This window comes from Ranitomeya variabilis, chromosome 8 (genome assembly GCF_051348905.1).
Source record: "Ranitomeya variabilis isolate aRanVar5 chromosome 8, aRanVar5.hap1, whole genome shotgun sequence".
NCBI classification, from domain to species: Eukaryota; Metazoa; Chordata; class Amphibia; order Anura; family Dendrobatidae; genus Ranitomeya; species Ranitomeya variabilis.
Genome location: NC_135239.1, coordinates 88462906 through 88483124, shown reverse-complemented (window position 1 = coordinate 88483124; position 20219 = coordinate 88462906). Strand labels below are relative to the sequence as shown.

The following is a 20219-nucleotide window of genomic DNA, read 5'->3' as shown; positions in this document are numbered from 1 at the left end:
AATACTGATGACAAAAAACAAGCTGCGTGCATAAGATTTCTGAAACCTCATAGACATAGCTGGTACTGTCACATGCAGCTGAAAATTAGCATAAAAAAAGGCAGCAAAAACGCCCAGTGTGAACTTGGCCTTACTGGAAGAGCGACTACAGGAAGAATATGAACTTGTAGCCGCTCACTTGCAGTTAGTGCTCCTTGCACTGCCTGTGTGTGTGTGTATGTGTGTGTGTGTGTGTGTGTGTGTGTGTGTGTGTGTATGTGTGTATATATATATATATATATTTATATATATTATTTATTTTTTTTCTCTTTATTATAAATCAGATCATTTTTATTATTTGATTTTATAAACAATTACATACATTATACAATATAGTACAAACACAATAAACTTAATAAACAGGTTTAACCCTTAAAGTTTAAAGTTCATATAGTCCTACACCTGCCAAGGTACTCCATGCCAAACAGAGTTATCAATTTTGTCCAAATGAAGATTTTCCCAGAGACTGGTGACATGTGGGATTATACAGGGATTATACCAAAACTATTAAATATTTTCAAGGAAATCTAAATTTAATGTGTGAACATATATTTCCATTAAAAATTAACCTTTAATAATTCAATAAAAAATATCAACCCAGTGAAAAAAAGCATGGCAATTTTGGGTTTTTAAATATTGTATGTTGAGGACATATATAGATACCAAGTATTTTCTGTTCATAAACATGTTGTTAGTGAGCCTAGAACCAATACTAGTTTTGGTGTAATTATACCAAAAATATGCGACCTAATGATAAACTGACCTGCAAGATACCCTACACTAGGCCTAGATTGCCCCTACCTAACTGTGGAGGTTGGCACTCTATAAGAACGATTTGGCGCCCCCACTCACCGTGGGCTATCCCTCGCTGCCCTATTCCAACCCTATTGATATAGGTGGCAAAACAATTTTCATAGTACAGAGATGAAGAGAAATTTTAGAAGTTTCAATCAATATTTTATTTGTCCTCAAAATCACTTGTGATGGTCACCCATTGAGGGGATGCATCTCGGCCCATTTGTCAAATTCATCATGTGGCAAATTATTATCATTATGGAGTTTTAAACATGAAATGGATGATTTTTTTTTGTATTTTATTGCCTGTTTAGATACCTGTTGGTAAATTTTAGTGATTAGTCTATAATATCTCTTCATCTCTGTACTATGAAAATTGTTTTCCCACCAATATCAATAGGGTTGGAATAGGGCAGCAAGGGATAGCCCACGGTGAATGGGGGTGCCAAATTGTTCTTACAGAATGCCAACCTCCACAGTTAGGTAGGGGCAATCTAGGCCTAGTGTAGGGTATCTTGCAGGTCCGTATATCATTAGGTCACATATTTTTGGTATAATTATACCAAAACTAGCATTGGTTGTATATTCACTAACAACATGTTTATGAGCAGAAAATAATTGGTCTCTATATGTCCTCAACATACAATATTTAAAAAGCTGAAATAGCCAAGCGGTCTAGTACAGTTATGCTGAGTAGGTCCACAGATGCCACCCCAGGGGTGACCAGCCACCGTTCTCATATATTTATACGCTTTATTATTGAGTACCTTTTAATGTAAGTACCTCTCTCCAGGCATATGGTATTATTAATTTCTAGCTTCCAATTCCTCCAATGTTGGGGGATTACGGTCTAACCAGTGCAATATTAACCATTTCCTGGCCAGAAACAGTGTTCTCAGAATGGCGGTAGTCACAGGGGATCTTGTATCTACCCCCACCCCCAGAAGGCCCAGTATGCACACCCTAGGATCAAGTTGTATGTGTATCCCGAATACTTGTTTAATCAGCATGGTCACTCCCACCTATTAGTGGTGTATATCAACTCATTCCCATAGCATGTGCATCAGATGGGCCTCATTCGTACCACATCTCGGACATGAGTCTTCAGTCCAAGCCCCAATTTTAAACAATTTATTAGGTGTCTTATATACCCTGTGGATAAGGGAAATTTGGGACTCAGAGGTAGAATAGGTGTTGTTTCTAGTATTTCATTCCTTTGTTCTTCAGATATGGGGCCAAGATCCTCTTCCCACTTTGCTCTGACCAACATGGGATGCTTATCTAGATATAAGGGTAATAATATCCTGTAAATGGAGGCAATAAGGCTCTTCGTATTAGATGGTGTAGCGATTAAATTGAAGATATAGTGATGTCTGCCTTAGTAGTCTTAATTTGTGTCTGGAAGGCATAACGAAGCTGCAGATACTGATAGAAGGCTCTATGTGGAATGCCAAACCCAGTTTGAATCTGATCAAAACTTTGGATTGATCCATCGCGTATTATTTGGGTCAATAGCAAAATCCCTCTACATTCCCTTTTCGCTTAGTTTAGAATTGTGCCACAGAGGGGAATAGTTTGTGAATCCCTTGATACGGAAAATGTCCTTGCCTCTTTCCCAGATTTTATAGATCAAATTTAGAGTGTGAACCGTTGACTCATTTTCCCTGAGAGAATCAGCCTCAAGAGCCAATAGTTGGATCTCCCATCTAGTACCCTCCTTTATTAGCTGACACGAAGCTCCACAGTGGTTTGCACTGCCGTTATGACTGAAAGTAAGCTGCTCTAAGGAGGATCTAAGCTACAGGAAGAAATCAAACTTATAGCCTCCTTGTAACATCTTGCTTTTGGTCATAGTGGCAGTGCAAGGATCTGATACAGTCACCACTAACTATGCAGTGGGCACGCTGTAATCACTTACCGACACCTTGATTGACAGTCTGCTCTGCAGCATGTGTGCGACTCACGTCCTTCTCTACACACTGGAGAGTGCTGGGGATCAATTACAGCATGGTCGTTGTATAGTTAGTGGTAACTGTCACCGCTCCTTGCACTGCTACTGTGACTGAAAGCAAGCGCCTCTAGGGAGGATAGAAGTTTTTTCTTCCTGTAGCCGATCTTCTTGTAATGGTATTACCAGACGACTGTATATAAATTGGACCAAGATAGGACTGGCCGGGGGCTCCCTGAACGTGACCGCTTCATATATTTCTCCTACGCCTCATTGGGGGACACAGGTCCATGAGTGTTATGCTGCTGCCACTAGGAGGACACTAAGTTATCACATTAAAGATTAACTCCTCCCCTGCAGTATACACCCCCTCACTGGGCAATATTCAACCAGTTCTTGCTTAGTGTCTGTAGGAGGCACTTGGGTCTGTTTCAAACTCCAAAGTTTTTATTTTCTGTAAATTTTTATTTTTTAATTAACAGAGTGAAGGGGGCGACGGATTCCTTTCAGGGGTCCGCTCTCCCCCGAACCATCTACAGGCAAGCAAGCGGATTATACCTCTCCGTACCTCTCCTGCAGTGACTGGGGTACGCCTAATCTATGCCTGGGCGACGGTTCCTCTATTGTCCCGATCTCCCCCACCTGTCAGACGGCGAGCACATAGAGTTTTGGCTTTTATGTCCCTCTCCTGGGCCCTAACACATATCACTGAAGGCCCCACTTGACGGCATCACTGCAGTCCCCACAAATTCCGTAAGTCCCATGCTGTGGTGAAGATGGATGGAGGGTCCTCTCCATTCCCCGACCAGGGAGGATGGATTGAGCTCACACCCCCGCAGCAAAGGAGGCGCTGCATTCTTGCACCGACGGGGAGAGGGGGCTGGCTGTGAGTAAGTTCCTTCCTCGCATTACCTGCATCGGAAGGTGCGGTCCTGGTCCCCAGGGAGAGGTGCCACTGGCCGGATGCCAGCGCTCCGCCGCGGCCTGCCGGCGCTCACCGCCGACAAGCTCCAAAAATTTAGTCCCTGACTTTTCAGCCGGACTAGGCCACAGTCCGCCCACCGCAGAAGCTCCGCCCACTATCGCGGCACTTCTCGTTTGGAACGAGAAGTGCCCCACAAATCTCAGGGGCCATCTTGGCACTACACTTCCCTAGGGGCCGCAAACGCTGACCGACTGACCGTTCCGAAGGCACCATCTCTTCTGCTGTCCTATTCCTCCGTGGGGACACAGGCACAGGACCGTGGGTAAGCTGTACCCACAGAGCTTAATCCCTTCACTGCCAGTACATACCCTGCCTATCTGGCCCTTACCTTTTAAAGACCCACTATGTCTCTCCCCAAAGAGGCAAAAAAGGTCAACAAAAAGCACAGTGTTTTTTACCTCATGTGCCACTTGTAATACTGCCTTGCCCTGAGCTCACAATACCCCGTTATGTGCAGATTGTGATCCGGCCTGTGTGCAGCCGCCTCCCACCGCCACCAATGCCGCCCCTGATCCTGCGGAGCCTAGTCCCCCTGAGTGGGCCACTTCCCTGTCACATTCTATGGATTCCCTATCCCAGAGTAGATTCCCTCCGGGGTCCCTCTCTAAGTCAGAACGCCATTTTGCCTACCACAGAGGACTCTGGCGACTGTACGGATCCGTCCACCAGCATGGGGCGTACTCTATCTCTAAGGCAGGGCTCCAGAAAACGGACCCATGTTGCATCCTCTAAGCACGGCCGGGCTTGTGCTTCGGCTTCCGCTAGCTCGATTTCTCGTTCCCCTTCTCCTGAGAATCGTAATGCACATGACACTGAATCCGAGTCCGATGCATCTTTAGTCCAGGATTCCTCGACTTCCCAAGAGACGCTTGACTCTCTTATTGAGGCGGTCAACAAGACCCTGAAGGTGGACGAGGAATCCGCATCCACTCAGGAACATGCGGTGTCTTTTAAAAGGACAAAACGTGTCCAAAAAGTATTCGTCACTCACCCTGAGTTTTAGGACATTGTCCAGAAACACAGGGACCAGCCCGATAAGCGTTTCACGAGTCAAAAGTCTATTGAGTCCAAATACCCCTTTGCTCAGGAACTAATAAAGGACTGGCTACAGTCTCCCTCGGTGGACCCTGCTGTATCGCATATCGCCTCCAAAACGCTCCTTTCTTTGTCTGACGGTTCTTCAGTCAAAAACCCCTCTGACCGTCAAATTGATTACCTGGCTCGCTCTGTCTTCGAGGCTACAGGAGCGTCACTTTTTCCATCCTTCGCCGCTACTTGGGTGGCTAAGGCCCAAAAGTGAAAGACCAAACTTATCATATGGTATACTTCCAAAATTACATGAATCCAAAGAAAAAGGGAAGTACAAAACCAAAAAGTAAAATTATAAGATATTTTATTCACAATCAATTAAAATCAAAATTCGTAAACATATATAAGGGACCCCATCAAGGCAGAGTGAGCTCCAAGCAACCCAGAATACAAATAGTAATCTGCAAAAAAGCCAAATAATTTCAACATATAATACATGTGGGTGAATCAGCAGGCTCTGGATGTGTAAAAGTTAGGTTTCATAATAATTGCAAAAAATGCCTATAAAATTAGGAAAATACCATCAGTTAAGGTGCAAGTGCACAGGCTTAAAATTGTATCAGTGCATGGTTGAAAGAGATCATATAAGGGCCAAAAATGACTTACGATAAGGTGCAAGTGCGTCATAGCAGAGTAATAGTAGGCACGAAAAGGCCACTCATAAGTGCCAATATAAATAATAAAACAGTAACACCATGTTTATTACCTGCGTTAGTGTGGATTGCGAGGAGAGTAAAAACCCGACGCGCGTTTCGCACGTAGCTTCTTCCTGAGGGTCGTCGTCGGTTGGGTGGCTAAGGCTATGGTTGCTTTGGCTGAGGTGCTGACCACAACCATCCAGGACAGTAATCTACCTCCAGAGGCGATCAACTTGGCTAACCAACTAGCCCAAGCCGGGGACTTCGTGGTTAACGCCTCAATAGACACGACCAATTGCACTGCAGAAGCAGCCGCCAATGCAATCTCCATCAGAAGAGCCCTGTGGCTCAGAGATTGGCGAGTAGATTCTGCTTCCAAGAAATCATTCACATCTCTGCCCTACCAAGCTGGTCGCTTATTCGGTGAAAAGTTGGACCAAATTATCTCCGACGCCACTGGAGGAAAGAGTAAATTTCTTCCTCTAAAAAAGCCTACTCGGCCGTTTCGGTATCAACAACAACCCCGATTCTGGCCCTTTCGCAACAACTCCAATTGGTCTTCTGCCTGCTCCGGATCAGGATGAGTTTCGCATGGATACAGAGGCTCCCAGGTCTTATTCAGGCCTAACCGTAGCTGGAAACCCAGATCGAGGCCATCTGGACCCAAGGGATCCAGACCCCTTAGATCTTCCACTCAATGACTTGTTGCACCATCCGGAGGATGTGGACAAGGTAGGCGGCCGTTTACTTTCGTTCCGCCAGGCCTGGCTCTCGGTCGTTCATGACGAGTGGGTCAGAGAACTGGTGTCGTCCGGATGCAAAATAGTTTTCTCACCCCCCCCCCCCCCCCGACACGTTTTTCCCAGTCATGTCTGCCCAAATCAAAGACAACGGCCTTTCTCCGGGCCATAATGGCTCTACATGGGGATGGAGTCATCATTCCGATTCCCCTAGACCAAAGGTTCAAGGGGTTTTACTCGAACCTATTTGTGGTCCCAAAGAAGGACGGATCACTCCGTCCGATACTGGACCTAAAGCTTCTGAACCGCTTTGTCAAGATTCGACGCTTCAGAATGGAGTCCCTCCGCTCTGTCGTCGCATGCATGGAAAAGGGAGAGTTCCTAGCATCCATAGATATCAAGGATGCCTACCTCCATATCCCAATTTTCCCTACTCATCAACAGTTACTTCTCTTCACTTTTCGCAAGGAACACTTCCCAGAGTATTCAACAAGGTCATGGCAGCCGTCATGGCTATCCTTCATGTCCGGTGAGTGGTGGTACTTCTGTACCTGGACGACCTGCTGATTAAAAGGCCCGTCATATCCAGCCTGCGAGGAGTCAGTCAACATCACGGTGGATACTCTTTCTCGCCTGGGTTGGAAGATAAACTTCGAAAAATCTTCCCCGGTCCCAGTCCAGCGGATTTCTTTCCTGGGAATGACCCTGGACACTTCCCTCGGCTTGGTTCTTCTCCCACCAGAAAAGGCCTTGGCCTTGCAGCAGGGAGCACACAGTCTCTCCCGCCAGTCTCTCCCTCCATTCGTTTCAGCATGCACATTCTCGAGAATATGGTAGCAGCCATGGAAGCGATTCCATTTGCGCAGTTCCACCTCCGCCCCTTACAACATGCGCTGCTGTCGGCATGGAACGGGAACCCGGCTTCTCTCGACCGACGTTTCCGTCTGTCTCGGCAGGTCAGGCAGACCCTCAGGTGGTGGACGCTGAAGTCCTCCCTGAACCAGGGGAAGTCTTTTCTCCCAGTACGCTGGCTGGTGGTGACCAGCAATGCCAGCCTTTTGGGCTGGGGTGCAGTCTTCGGTCATCACACAGCTCAGGGGCGGTGGTCCACTCGAGAGTCGCGTCTCCCCATCAATATCCTGGAAATACGAGCAATCAGACTAGTTTTGATCAGTCACCTCATCGCGGGTCACCTTGTCAGAATCCAGTCTGACAACGCCACAGCGGTGGCGTACATCAACTGTCAAGGGGGAACCCGCAGCAAGACGGCCATGCTCGAAGTGACCCACATCCTCCGCTGGGCCGAGTGCAACCATTCGCCGATCCACATACCAGGTGTGGAGAATTGGAATTGGGCGACGGACTTCCTCAGTCACCAGGGTCTCGACTCGGGCGAGTGGTCCCTCCACCTGGAAGTTTTTCAGCAGATTTGTCATCGCTGGGGGACCCCGGATGTGGACCTCATGGCCTCCAGGCTAAACAACAAGATCCCCCAGTTCATTGCCCGATCGCTCGATCCACGTGCCATCGGAGCATATGCCTTGGTCCTACCGTGGCATTAATTCCGCCTTCCGTACATTTTTCCCCCTCTCCCCCTGCTCAAGGGTCATCAAGAAGTTCAGGACAGAGGGGGTACCAGTGATCCTAGTTGCGCCGGACTGGCCACGCCGGGCATGGTACGCGGAACTGGTTCAGCTGGTCGCCGACGTCCCCTGACGGCTTCCGGATCGCATTGATCTTCTCTCACAGAGCCCGATTTACTACCAGAACTCCAGGGCCCTGTCTTTGACGATGTGGCTGTTGAATCCTGGATTCTAGCCCAAGCTGGATTCTCCCCTGAGGTATCCTCGACCATGATTAGGGCTAGGAAGCCCGTGTCCATGCGCATTTATCACCGTACCTGGCGCATCTTCTTCGTGTGGTGCAACGCTCGCGGACGATCCCTTCTGGTATTTTCCATCCCTTCCATATTGGAATTTCTCCAATCAGGACTAGATTTGGGTCTCGCACTTAGCTCCCTCAAGGGACAAGTGTCAGCATTCAGTCCTTTTCCAACGAAAAATTGCCACCAGATTACCGGTTAAGACATTCATTCAGGGAGGTTCCCGTGTGGCGCCTCCCTATAAAATGCCTTTGGATCCATGGGATCTCAATTTGGTCCTTGGAGCTCTTCAGGAGGCCCCTTTCGAGCCACTGCAGAACGTCTCTCTGACCTTTCCTGGAAGGTGGTTTTTCTAGAGGCTGTTACGTCAATCAGGCAAGTTTCGGAGTTGGCTGCTCTTTCCTGCCGACCCCCGGTTCTGATTTTCCATCCAGATAAGGTAGTTTTGAGGACTTCCCCCTCTTTTCTACCCAAGGTCGTCTCTTCTTTTCACCTCAACAAAGAGATTATTCTGCCTTCATTCTGTCTCGCACCAGTCCATCGAGTTGAGAAAGCTCTGCACACTCTTGATGTGGTTAGGGCTCTTTGATGGTATGTCTCACAGACGGCTCCCTTCCGCAAGTCAGATGTCCTGTTCGTGCTTCCAGAGGGACAACGGAAGGGTTTTCCCGCTTTCAAGGCTACTCTAGCCAAGTGGGTCCGATCGGCTATTCAGGAATCCTATCATGTCAAGGGTGCTCCTATCCCAGCAGGGATTACGGCCCATTCTACTCGTCAGTGGGTGCCTCTTGGGCCATTCGGCACCAGGCGTCAACACAACAGGTCTGCAAAGCTGCGACTTGGTCCAGCTTGCATACTTTTACAAAGCATTACCACATTCATTCCTTCTCCTCTGCAGACTCTGCTCTTGGCAGGTGCATTCTGCCATCGGCAGTAGTACCTTAGCTGTAAGCCTATGGTACATTGGTTAACAGCAGCTATGTTGCTCCCCACCCAGGGACTGCTTTAGGACGTCCCATGGTCCTGTGTCCCCCAATGAGGCGTAGGAGAAATAGGGATTTTCGTGTATTCACTGTAAAATCCTTTTCTCCGAGCCAATCATTGGGGGACACAGCACCCACCCTGTTAGCCTTTTGGCTTGTTGTTACTTTGTGGTTTGACATAGTGTTTTTTTTTTTTTTTTATTATTATTATTGTCTTTTGTTTAATACTCCTACTGCTTTTCTACCGAACTGGTTGAATATTGCCCAGTGAGAGGGTGTATACTGCAGGGGAGGAGTTAATCTTTCTGTGATAACTTAGTGTCCTCCTAGTGGCAGCAGCATAACACCCATGGTCCTGTGTCCCCCAATGATTGGCTCGGAGAAAAGGATTTTACGGTGAGTACACAAAAATCCCTATTTCTATGCAGCTGTCACACTTGAGCATCCTGTCCAGCATTGCTAATTCCTAAGTGTTTGTATGCCGAACCCAGGAGTGGAACTTACCAAGAAAAATGATCATTGAAAGATTAACACTATTGGACCATTTTTTCTGATTGGTCACTCTTGGCAAATAATGTATATATGTATGTTTATTGTGGATCGTAGAATATGGACCTTTCCCTTCTTCTGTATAATGAAACCACAATCATTCTATTATGAATTACATGGGTAGCCAAAATCTGTAACTATCAGGGATATTCACATAGTTAAAAATAACAAAACACGACTAAAAAGTGTGACCTAAGTTTTCTGGTTTTCATGTCTCAATAATCCAGCTCAAGACCAGGCAATTTTTTTTCATTCTTTGCTGTGCACATTTGTTTTTTTTCTTTCTTTCACTCATGCGGTTTAACCCATTCACGACATATGATGGAAACTTACGTCATATGTCTTGTCCCTACCTTTGATGCGGTCTTGCACGCAGAGCCTGCACATAATGGCTGATATAAACAGCCATCTTACACCTTGAACAGTCACGGATGGAGTGGAGCTCTTCTTGCAGGTGTTAACCGATCAAATCTGTTAATCTCGGACAGTGGCATTAAACGTACTCCGGCAGGGGGCTGCATCATTCCACGCTGTCATAAGCATGCCTGTGACGTGAACCGTGGGGCATTGATGCCCCCCTTGCCTATCATTTACCATCCTCCTGTGAAAGCCAGACCGTGGCCGGCGTTCATAGATCATGATTTTTACTATATATACCCTGTGTCCCCGAAAATAGGGCGCCCCCCCCCCCCCTTGAAAGTAAGGCTTGCTAGGGGGAGCACTGTGCCTGCTAATATAAGGCACCCCCCCCCCCCCCGAAAATAAGGCATACCTTGTTCTGTGCATGGGGCATGCAGTTGTCTCGCTCCCGCTGTTCTGTGCCCGCCACTGCAGCCACGCTGTTCGCAGGAGTTAATCACAGCCTCGGAGCTGTGTGCCGATCTCTGCCCATGAGCCCTGCGCCAATCACCGCCCAGGAACCATGGGCCAGCTGACGTCATCCATAGCCTCTGATTGTTCCTGGGCTGTGATTGGCCCATAGCTCCTGCGCTCTGATTGGGCCAGGGCTCCTGCACCACCAAAGCACTGAAAGCAGCACCGCGGAGGAAACAAGTAAGAAAGTGAAAGTGTGTGTCTGTGTAAGGGTGTGTGTGTACGGTACACACATGGGAGGCTGCAGTGGGATGATGGGAGGCTGCAATACTGTACTGTAGAATGATGGTGGCTGTAATGGAATGATGGGGGTGCTGTATTGGAGACTGTAAAGGGATGATGAGGGCTGCAATGGGATGATGGGAATATTTGGGGCTGCAAAATGATGGGGCTGCTACGGTAAAGGAACTGCTGTGGGTGATTGTTATGGTAGCGGTACAGTGTCCAGAAAGTGTGTGGGAGCCATTTTAAAGCCCTTATGTTTTGTGGCCCTGTGTGGGAGTCAGGCAATTACAGTACCGTACTGTAGTGTGTTACTTTGATTTGTTGTCTGCTTTTCTGCTGAATGGTCTACCGTAAAGTACCGTACTGTAAAATAAATACCGTAAACAATGGTGATACGGTATATTTTTACCCCTAGACATGAGCGCTAAAAGAAAGAGCTATTCCATCGAGTACAAAAAAGGAATCGTGGAAGAATCTTGGCAAAAATCTTACTGAATTCTGCAAAGAGAAAATGTTGAGTGTCCGATTGGTCCAAAAATGGCGAGCAGATTACGGTAACCTCAGTCAACAAGTGGACAGCGGAAATGCTAAAAAGCGCAAGGTTGGATCTGGTCGGCAACCATTATATTCCGAGCTGGAAGACCTGATCTGTGAGTGGGTTACTGACAGGAGAGCAAAGACATTGGTTGTGACTAGGGCTCAGATTCAAGAATTTGCCCTTGCAATGGCACCACAGTTTGAATTTGCCCCTGAAGAATTCAAGGCATCACAACACTGGCTGGATAACTTCCTTCAATGAAGTGAACGGTCTTTGAGAAGATCCACAACACTCTTTAGGTTGGAAGATGCTGAAATTATTAAACGTGCATTTGCATTCACGACCTTTGTTGATGACGCTGACTTCTCTAAATACAATCTTTCCAACATGATTGCCATGGATGTAACTGCAGTGTTTATGGGCCAAGCATCTCAAACAACAATTGAACAACGAGGTGCCTCCTCAGTGTACGTTCCTTCCACTGCTTATGAAAGTGCACGTGTTACCTGTATTTTGGCGATGCGTCTGGATGGCACTAAAGTCCCACCTTTACTCATTTCAAAGGGCAAGAAAGACAAGATTGAACGTGTTTCAGGCATTTATATTCTTGAAACTGAAAAAGCCTGGGCCACACGAGCAGTTATAAGGAAGTGGGTCGATTTAATGCTGCCGCTTGTTATGCAAGGGAGCCAAAGAGGAATGCTGATCTGGGATGCAGCCAGCACACACTGCGCCAAAGACATGAAGAACTTCCTTCATGAGAGAAAAATAGATCAAATAATGATTCCTGCAGGAATGACGGCTTATCTCCAGTCTCTTGATATCGCCATTAATTAACAAACCATTCAAGGACAATTTGCGTGTTGAAAATAGAATGGAGAGAAATCAACGTGGAAACTTTGTGAAACCTAAACTGCCAGAGATTGTGACTTGGGTGAAGAATTCATGGGAGAAAATCACTGATACTTGCATTTAAAATGCACTACGAGCAGGCTACCTTGACAAGAAGTGCTCATTTAAGGACCGTGCTATTGCTAGACATGAGAGATATGGGCTAATGATTCTGAAAGAAATGGAGTCACAAGAAATTCCACAGGATTGTTCCATTGGATTGTTATGATGATGTTCCAGAAGATGATGACATGGTTGTCATTGAATAAATCTTGTTTTGTGTTCTTAAATATTTAGATCAGTAAATTAACCATTGTTCGTTGTTTTACATGTTGTACATGGAAATACCATAATTATACGGTAGTAACAAGAAATTCTTGATATGATTCACAATTTATTTGATTCTACTGTTTTGTGATGACTACTGTTCAGCATACGCTGGTATGTTAATAAATGTTAATTTTTTTGTTCAACAAAAATTTGTCAATTCTTTTTCTTGAGAAAAAAATCTTTTTGGCATTGCAATAAGATGCAATCAAAACATTTTATGTACCGCAAAATGGTATCCGTAAAAACGTCAGCTCGGCGCAAAAAAAATGAGCCATCACAGCCCCATATCGTGAAAAATGAATACTTTACGTGTCTCAGAAAATGGCGACTTAAAAATATTTTAAAAAAAATTTGCTTTTAACACTTAATAAAACTTGTATAGTTTTATTTATCTTCTTACCTGTACTTACCTGGAAAATCATATTGCCAAGTTACTTTTATTCTAACCCTCAGAAAGGAATTGGGAAACTGCACTTTGTTTTTTGCAATTTCACCATATACTTTTACTAGAAATTTGGGAAAAAAAATCCACTGTCTGATAGAAAGAATAGTGAAATGTAGAGAGAAAAAAAAAAAGCGCGCTCAGTGTGTAGAAATCCAGCGTGCAGGGACATCGGTCTGACCAGCGTAACAGCAATGAAAACAAAGATAGGAGTCCAGCTTCTGGTTGTATAAAAAAAAAAATCCTCTGTAATTCAAAAATGTTAAAATTCCCTACAAGTACCGTAGGTGGGGGAGCAGGGAAGCACATGGCGTTCTTCCCCAAAGTCTGGTGGGAAAATTACCCATGAATCTTTTAAAATGTGTGAACCATTCCAATAGGGTAACGGTCACATGATATTTAAAATAGATACAAATCCTACAATCACAAACATTAAACATGAGCAAGATACATACAAAGAATACAAAATATACATATCCAGGTGAACAAAATGTCATCTAAAACAAAAAACTAAGAAAGCTGCTTCATTTATTTTTCACACTGTGCCCCCTGTAAGATCTTAGACACTTGGAGGAAGGACATTTTAATGTATTAACATTTTTATTGCTGAAAAATGAAAATGCAAAACCTTAAATTGGCGTTAATGACTCCTAACAGTTGTGATATCATTGTTCTTTCTTTCTAGGTTCCACTCATATTATTACTCCCAGAAAAATGCTGGATGATGTGAAGAACCTCACAAAACCTCAAGTCACAAAAGAAGTTTTTACCATAATGGAATAAAAACTTTTTTCAGACCATTTCATACAGAAAAACCTGTCTGTTCATTGAATTATAGATGTCAGGCTTTCCTGCAGCTACTTGGCCTTATTGTTCATTAATTATACCTACAAACTGGAAGGAAATAAAATCTGAAATACACTCTGTGTTAAATAACCACTCATGCTCTCACCTCGGAACGGACGTGTATCCTTGTACAGTTGAGGTTCTTACATTGAGATTCGCTTCTAATATATACTGTCCATGACTGAATGTCTTTTCTGAGATTTATGAATATGCTGTAATTCCATTTTTTCCAGGACTGAATTGTCTAAAAATATTGTATAGCCAAGTATTGTGATTTTTTTTTTTTTTTTTTTTGCTGTTGGTGTAAGCCTTTCTTTCAGTGTGCTCCCCTTCTGGCGGCACTACATCTGTGCTGCCCCATGTCTGGCGGCACTACATCTGTGCTGCCCCATGTCTGGTGGCACTACATCTGAGCTGCCCCATGTCTGGCAGCACTACATCTGTGCTGCCCCATGTCTGGCGGCACTACATCTGTGCTGCCCCATGTCTGGTGGCACTACATCTGAGCTGCCCCATGTCTGGCAGCACTACATCTGTGCTGCCCCATGTCTGGAGGCACTACATCTGTGCTGCCCCATGTCTGGCGGCACTACATCTGTGCTGCCCCATGTCTGGTGGCACTACATCTGAGCTGCCCCATGTCTGGCAGCACTACATCTGTGCTGATCACCGTCTGGTGGCACTACATCTGTGCTCCACTCATCACAGCTTGTGCCTCTGCTTAGCAGTGTTCACTTTTGCCATGCAGAAGACGTGTAATATAATCTAAAGTGGGTGTGTTCATTTTATTTTCAACAGTTATTTTATGTTTAACCAGGCACTAATGAAAAAAAGGGAACACATGGCTGTATTTAGAGAATTAAACATGTTTTATTAAAGACAAATATAATATTAAATATGAAATAAAGATCTTTTATCTGTAGGAGTCTGTGATGGCTTCTTTCACGTTTTCTTGTAATCGTAAGTATTTTCTGTAAAGTGCAGCAGTGTTGTAGTTGGGGAAGCAATTACTATACTGACAATGCTAGCTCTACTCCTGGCCTTCTCTAAAGCAGCTGCCTTCCTCACTGATGTTTCGGCAGACTCCGTAAGATCGGCGGCCAGATCAACAAATCTGTCAAACGCTGCCCGTAGAGCATTGTGGCTCAAGAGCTGGCCTGGGGATGTCCAATCTACGGCTAAGTTATGCTCAATCCCATGTGAGGGGAAATACCTCTTTAGGCAGGCACTCAATGACATACTGAATAATGTAGCGAACAGAAAAAATGGTTTTCCTAGCGTGTCCTTTTTCTCACTATAAAAGTTCCTTTTGTAAGAGAAGGTACAATAGGAACAAGTCCAGCAGAGAACAAGGGAAGTGGAAGGATAGGAAGCCAATGAGCGGAGGCTTCATGTTTGGAGGCCCTTCGTCTGAGGCTAGGAAGCCTTCCAAGTGATGGGCTTTCCAGAGTGGGAGGAAGGCTGTCCCTCTTCCAGCCTGCCTGGGAGAGAATTTCATCCGAGAATTTTCATCTAATCCCTGGATTCTAAAGATAATTCGGTCAGGGCTAAAGTTAGGGTACCGTCACACAGTGAAATTTCCATCGCTGCGACGGCACGATTCGTGACGTCGCAGCGTCGTATGAATATCGCTCCAGCGTCGTAGACTGCGGTCACACTTTGCAATCACGGCGCTGGAGCGATGCCGAAGTCCCCGAGTAACCAGGGTAAACATCGGGTTACTAAGCGCAGGGCCGCGCTTAGTAACCCGATGTTTACCCTGGTTACCAGCGTTAACGTAAAAAAAACAAACAGTACATACTCACATTCCGGTGTCTGTCCCCAGCGTTCTGCTTCTCTCCACTGTGTAAGCGCCATAGCCGGAAAGCAGAGCGGTGACGTCACCGCTGTGCTCGCTTTCCGGCTGGCAGGCGCTCACACAGTGCAGAGAAGCTGAGACGCCGGGGACAGACACCGGAATGTAAGTATGTACTGTTTGGTTTTTTTACGTTTACGCTTGTAACCAGGGTAAACATCGGATTACTAAGCGCGGCCCTGCGCTTAGTTACCCGATGTTTACCCTGGTTACAAGCGAACACATCGCTGGATCGCTGTCACACACAACGATCCAGCGATGTCAGCGGGTGATCAAGCGACGAAAGAAAGTTCCAAACGATCTGCTACGACGTACGATTCTCAGCGTGATGTCTGATCGCAGTAGCGTGTCAGACACAGCGATATCGTAACGATATCGCTAGAACGTCACGAATCGTGCCGTCGTAGCGATGGAAATTTCACTGTGTGACGGTACCCTTAGAGTTCAGGTCCACTCCCTGTCACACATTCAGGATACCCTCCCCCAGAAGTCCAGGGGAGCAATTAGCCCTGGAGACAGACAGAAGTGCTAGGCTTAATAAACAAACAAGGATTGAAGGAGGTGACAGTACATCAGCGGGGTGAGGGGGAAAGGGATTTTATTCTCTCCTATATCTAATAAAAAATCCAGATGGCAGTTTCAGGACTATAGTCAACCTGAAGGGACTGAACAAATTTCTGATCTCCAGACCCTTCAAGATGGACTCCATAAAATCGACCATCAAGATGCTGTTACATGAGCGCCCTGGATTTAAAGGACTCTTACTAGCACGTCCCAATCCGGGCAGAAGATCAGCAGTGCCTTGAGAGTAGCTTTGTACATAGACAAACAGATCAGGCACATTCATTACAGGGCTCAACTCTTCGGGCTTCCATGGCTCCAAGGGTATTTACAAAGGTCATTCTGGAGGTTATAGTGCATCTTCAAGAATAGAACATTTTAATCATTTCGCATTTGGATGATTTCCTGATGGTGAGGAGATTGAGAGAAGACTGTAATCACCAACTTGTGCAAGTCAAAGCCAGTCTGACCCAGCTGGGATGGATACTAAATCTGGAGAAATCGAAGCTGCATCCATTAAAATCAGTTCTTTTTGGGGCTTATTTTGGACTCGTGGGGTGGGGGACAAATATGTTATCTGTCGGAAGAAAAGAAAGCCAAGGTTATAACTGATTTCTTGATGTCTTCAGTACTGAGAAATACTTGCAGATACTTATCCATCTTAAATTCCATCATGGAGGCATCGAATTGGCTACAAATGTATTCTGCAGCAAGACATCAACCCTAACCATAAAAACTATCTTCACTGTAAAGGACAAGGAGTCTTGTTAGTGATGATATCATTTACTTTACGCGTGTACACTCCCCTTTAGAGATGAAAATTCATACTACCAAATTACCCGAAGGGTAAATAAACCCTATTGAAGGGACACATTAAGAGATTAACACTTTTTGAAGAGAATATGATAAAAGTAAAGAATTAAAAAATATAGTAGTGAACCAATGTTTCTTCTATTGAACTGGACTCATAAGTTAATTATGGGGCTATGGCCTCAGCACCCTGAGGAAGCCTGTATTGGCGAAACTTCTTGGGGTGGATATGTGTTGATTTTAGTTACCTTTAGTGATACCAGTGCACTTAATGAAGGATAGTTACCCAGATGATTCTGTTTTAATCCATGGACTGCCGCCATGGTATAGTTAGGATAGTATACGTCTTGTAATGTAAATAGGTGATCAGCAAAGTGGGTAGGACTCTAAAACTTAGGAGTCCAGTTCAATAGGAAAAACATAGGTTCACTACTGGATTTTTTAAATCTTTCACACTTTTTTATAGAGAAGAATAATCTTTTAATACAATTCCGTTAGTGATTATATGACCCCACAGAGCCCTGATCTCAACATCAAGCCTGGGGGATTACATGAGGAGACACGATTTGCAGAAACCTTCATCAAGAGAAGATCTGTGGTTAGTCCTCCAAGATGTTTGGAACAGCATCCTAGCTGAATTCCTTCAAAAACCGTGTGCTAGTGTACCGAGAATAACTGATGTTGTGTGGAAGGTAAAGAGCAGTCACAAATATTGATCAGATTTAGATTCCTTTTCTGTTCAATCACTTTGCTTTTTATTAATTGATAAACTATTAACACTTCTATTTTGTAAAGTATTTTTACATTGCAGCATTTTTTCAACCTAATTTTTTTTGCGTATTACTGTAAATGCAGGTGTTTTTAAAAAACAAAATGCTATCTAAGTTCCTCACCTTTTATGTATATAACAATAGAGAATTCATGTTTTCATTAACCCCTACACCCCAAAGCCTGTTTTCACCTTCCTGAACAGGCCAATTTTTTTCTATTCTGACCACTGTCACTTTATGAGATCGTAACTCTGGAACACTTCAATGGATTCCACTGATTCTGAGTTTGTTTGTTTTCTGACTTAGGCTACTTTCACACTAGCGTCGGGAACAACCCGTCGCTGTGCGTCGGGCCGACGTTCCCGACGCTAGCGTGGTCTCCGCCGCACAACGGGGGCAGCGGATGCATTTTTCCCACGCATCCGCTGCCCCATTGTGAGGTGCGGGGAAGTGCGGGGAGGTGGGGGCGGAGTTCCGGCCGCGCATGCGCGGTCGGAAAAAGCGGACCGTCGGGAGCAAAAAACGTTACATGTAACGTTTTTTTCTCCCGACGGTCCGCTACCACACGCCAAAGCGTCGCAAAACGGACGCACCGTTTGGCAATGCGTCGCAAATGCGTCGCTAATGTTAGTCTATGACGAAAAAACGTATCCAGCAAGAACTTTTGCTGGATGCGTAGTTTCGGCAAAACGACGCATTTGCGACGTATTGCAGTTAACGCTAGTGTGAAAGTAGCCTTACTGTATTTCATGACAGTGGTAAAATTCATTTGATAAGACTTGCGTTTATTTGTGAAAAAAATTGGAAATTTGGCTAACATTTTGCAATTTTCATTTTTTTATTTTTATGCTCTTCAATCAGTCATGTCACACAAACTAGTTAATAGATAATATTTCCGACATGTCTACTTTACATCAGCACAATATTTGAAAAAAAAATTTTATTAGGAAGTTATAAGGGTTAAAAGTTGACCAACGATTTCTCATTTTACAACAAAATTTGCAAAACCATTTTTTTAGGGACCACCTCACATTTGAAGTGATTTTGGGGACCTATATGAGAAAAAATACCCAAAAGTGACACAATGCTAAAAACTGCACCCCTAGGGTACTGTAGGGTGAGCCATCGAGGAGTGGGGGCGCCAACCGTGGTACAGTAGGGTGCCAACCTCCACTGCCAGGTAGGACTTATTATAGGTTGACGTAGGGTCTCATTAGGTACATTTAATACCTTTTTACATGTATTTTGAATCAATATAGTCTTTTTAACCGTTAATAATAAAGGTTATATTTTAGGGATCTTTGTTTTGTTTTTTTTTGTTTTGTTTTTTCTTTTGGTTTATACTCTTTTCTGGGATCCCGAGTTATAGTAGTTTGGTTTTCAGTTTTTTGCTCTGTGATGGCCAGTTTTCTCTCGGGACCACTGGACAATAAGAGATGGCTTGATGATGCGAGAGAGGTTTTTTCTGACGTTGATGGCCAGAGTGGCTCTTCATCTACCCCGACGCTAAGGTCACAGTTTTCAGATCTATTAGCAGCATATAAGAACAATATTAAGTCCTGGTGGGAAGTCCAGTCCCTAGATAATTATATCAAACATAAAATTGTACCACGTGGTCTTAGGATACATTTATTACCAGCTCCTAGGTGTGTCTCTCCCACATTATTATCTAAGTGGGAAGAAGAATCGGTTGCCTCATCGTTGAGGTTCATGCATATTCTCCTAGAGGAGGAGGAGAAGACTTTGGAAAACTCTTCCGTTAAATTGAAGGAACTTGTTGATAACATCTTGAAATTTAAGACTGACCCTGAATTCTCCAATAAGGAGGAAGCCCTTAAAAACTCTGTAGAGAAGTTCCATCTGGAAATTAAAGATAGGAAGCATAAACGCTTCGTGAAAGATTGCTCGGAGTTTAAGGAGAAGAGGGCTTATCCTTCTCTACAAATTACTACGACAACAGGGGTAGATATTTCTTCCTCGGATATTGATTCTTCAGATATAGATTCAGCACCGAGGGGGGTTCCATCTAAACAATTTTCTAGACCTAAGACCCGTGGTAAAAGGGGCGGACGGAGATGGCAAAACTATGGTTCGGACAGGGGTTATCAACCCTCTACCTCCTCATCTTCCTCTTTTTTAGAGGATCGGGGGGGGCTTATGTACCATCTATGGAACCGAAATCCCATTAATTATCAGAAATAATGACGCGATCTGAACAGGATGATAATCAAATTATTAATCTTTCATCACATTTGCTGACCATGACTGAGAAACAGGTCTTGAAAAAGGGCCTTACCTTTGTTCCAACAATGCGTTTTGATCCATTCACTTGGATAAAAGACCTTAACCTCTTCACTAGGAAGCTCAGATGGAGACATTTCCTTCACAAAAATGATGTACAGAAGTGTCAACAAATGGGCATCTCAGTTG

General features: G+C 44.7%; 2 protein-coding genes across 3 annotated transcripts in view; one reads left to right on the top strand and one right to left on the bottom strand.

Annotated features, from left to right (window-relative positions):
• The window catches only part of STXBP3 (syntaxin binding protein 3), a 131554-nt gene extending 116839 nt beyond the window's left edge, over positions 1-14715 (top strand). The window contains exons 19-20 of one of the 2 annotated variants that reach the window (XR_013218576.1): positions 13633-14255; positions 14349-14715. Coding sequence is in view for 1 of the 2 variants with exons in the window: in XM_077277748.1 (XP_077133863.1) it covers positions 13633-13730 (98 nt within the window). In the remaining variant the exon portion in view is untranslated. Of the gene's footprint in view, positions 1-13632; positions 14290-14348 lie in introns of those variants that run through there. The other variant, XM_077277748.1, reaches the window with a different exon arrangement.
• Positions 14716-16091: 1376 nt separating this feature from the next.
• Positions 16092-20219, bottom strand: part of AKNAD1 (AKNA domain containing 1) — a 140955-nt gene continuing 136827 nt past the window's right edge. The window contains exon 17 of the mRNA XM_077278342.1: positions 16092-16786. The gene's annotated coding sequence lies outside the window, so the exon portion shown is untranslated. The remainder of the gene's footprint in view (positions 16787-20219) is intronic.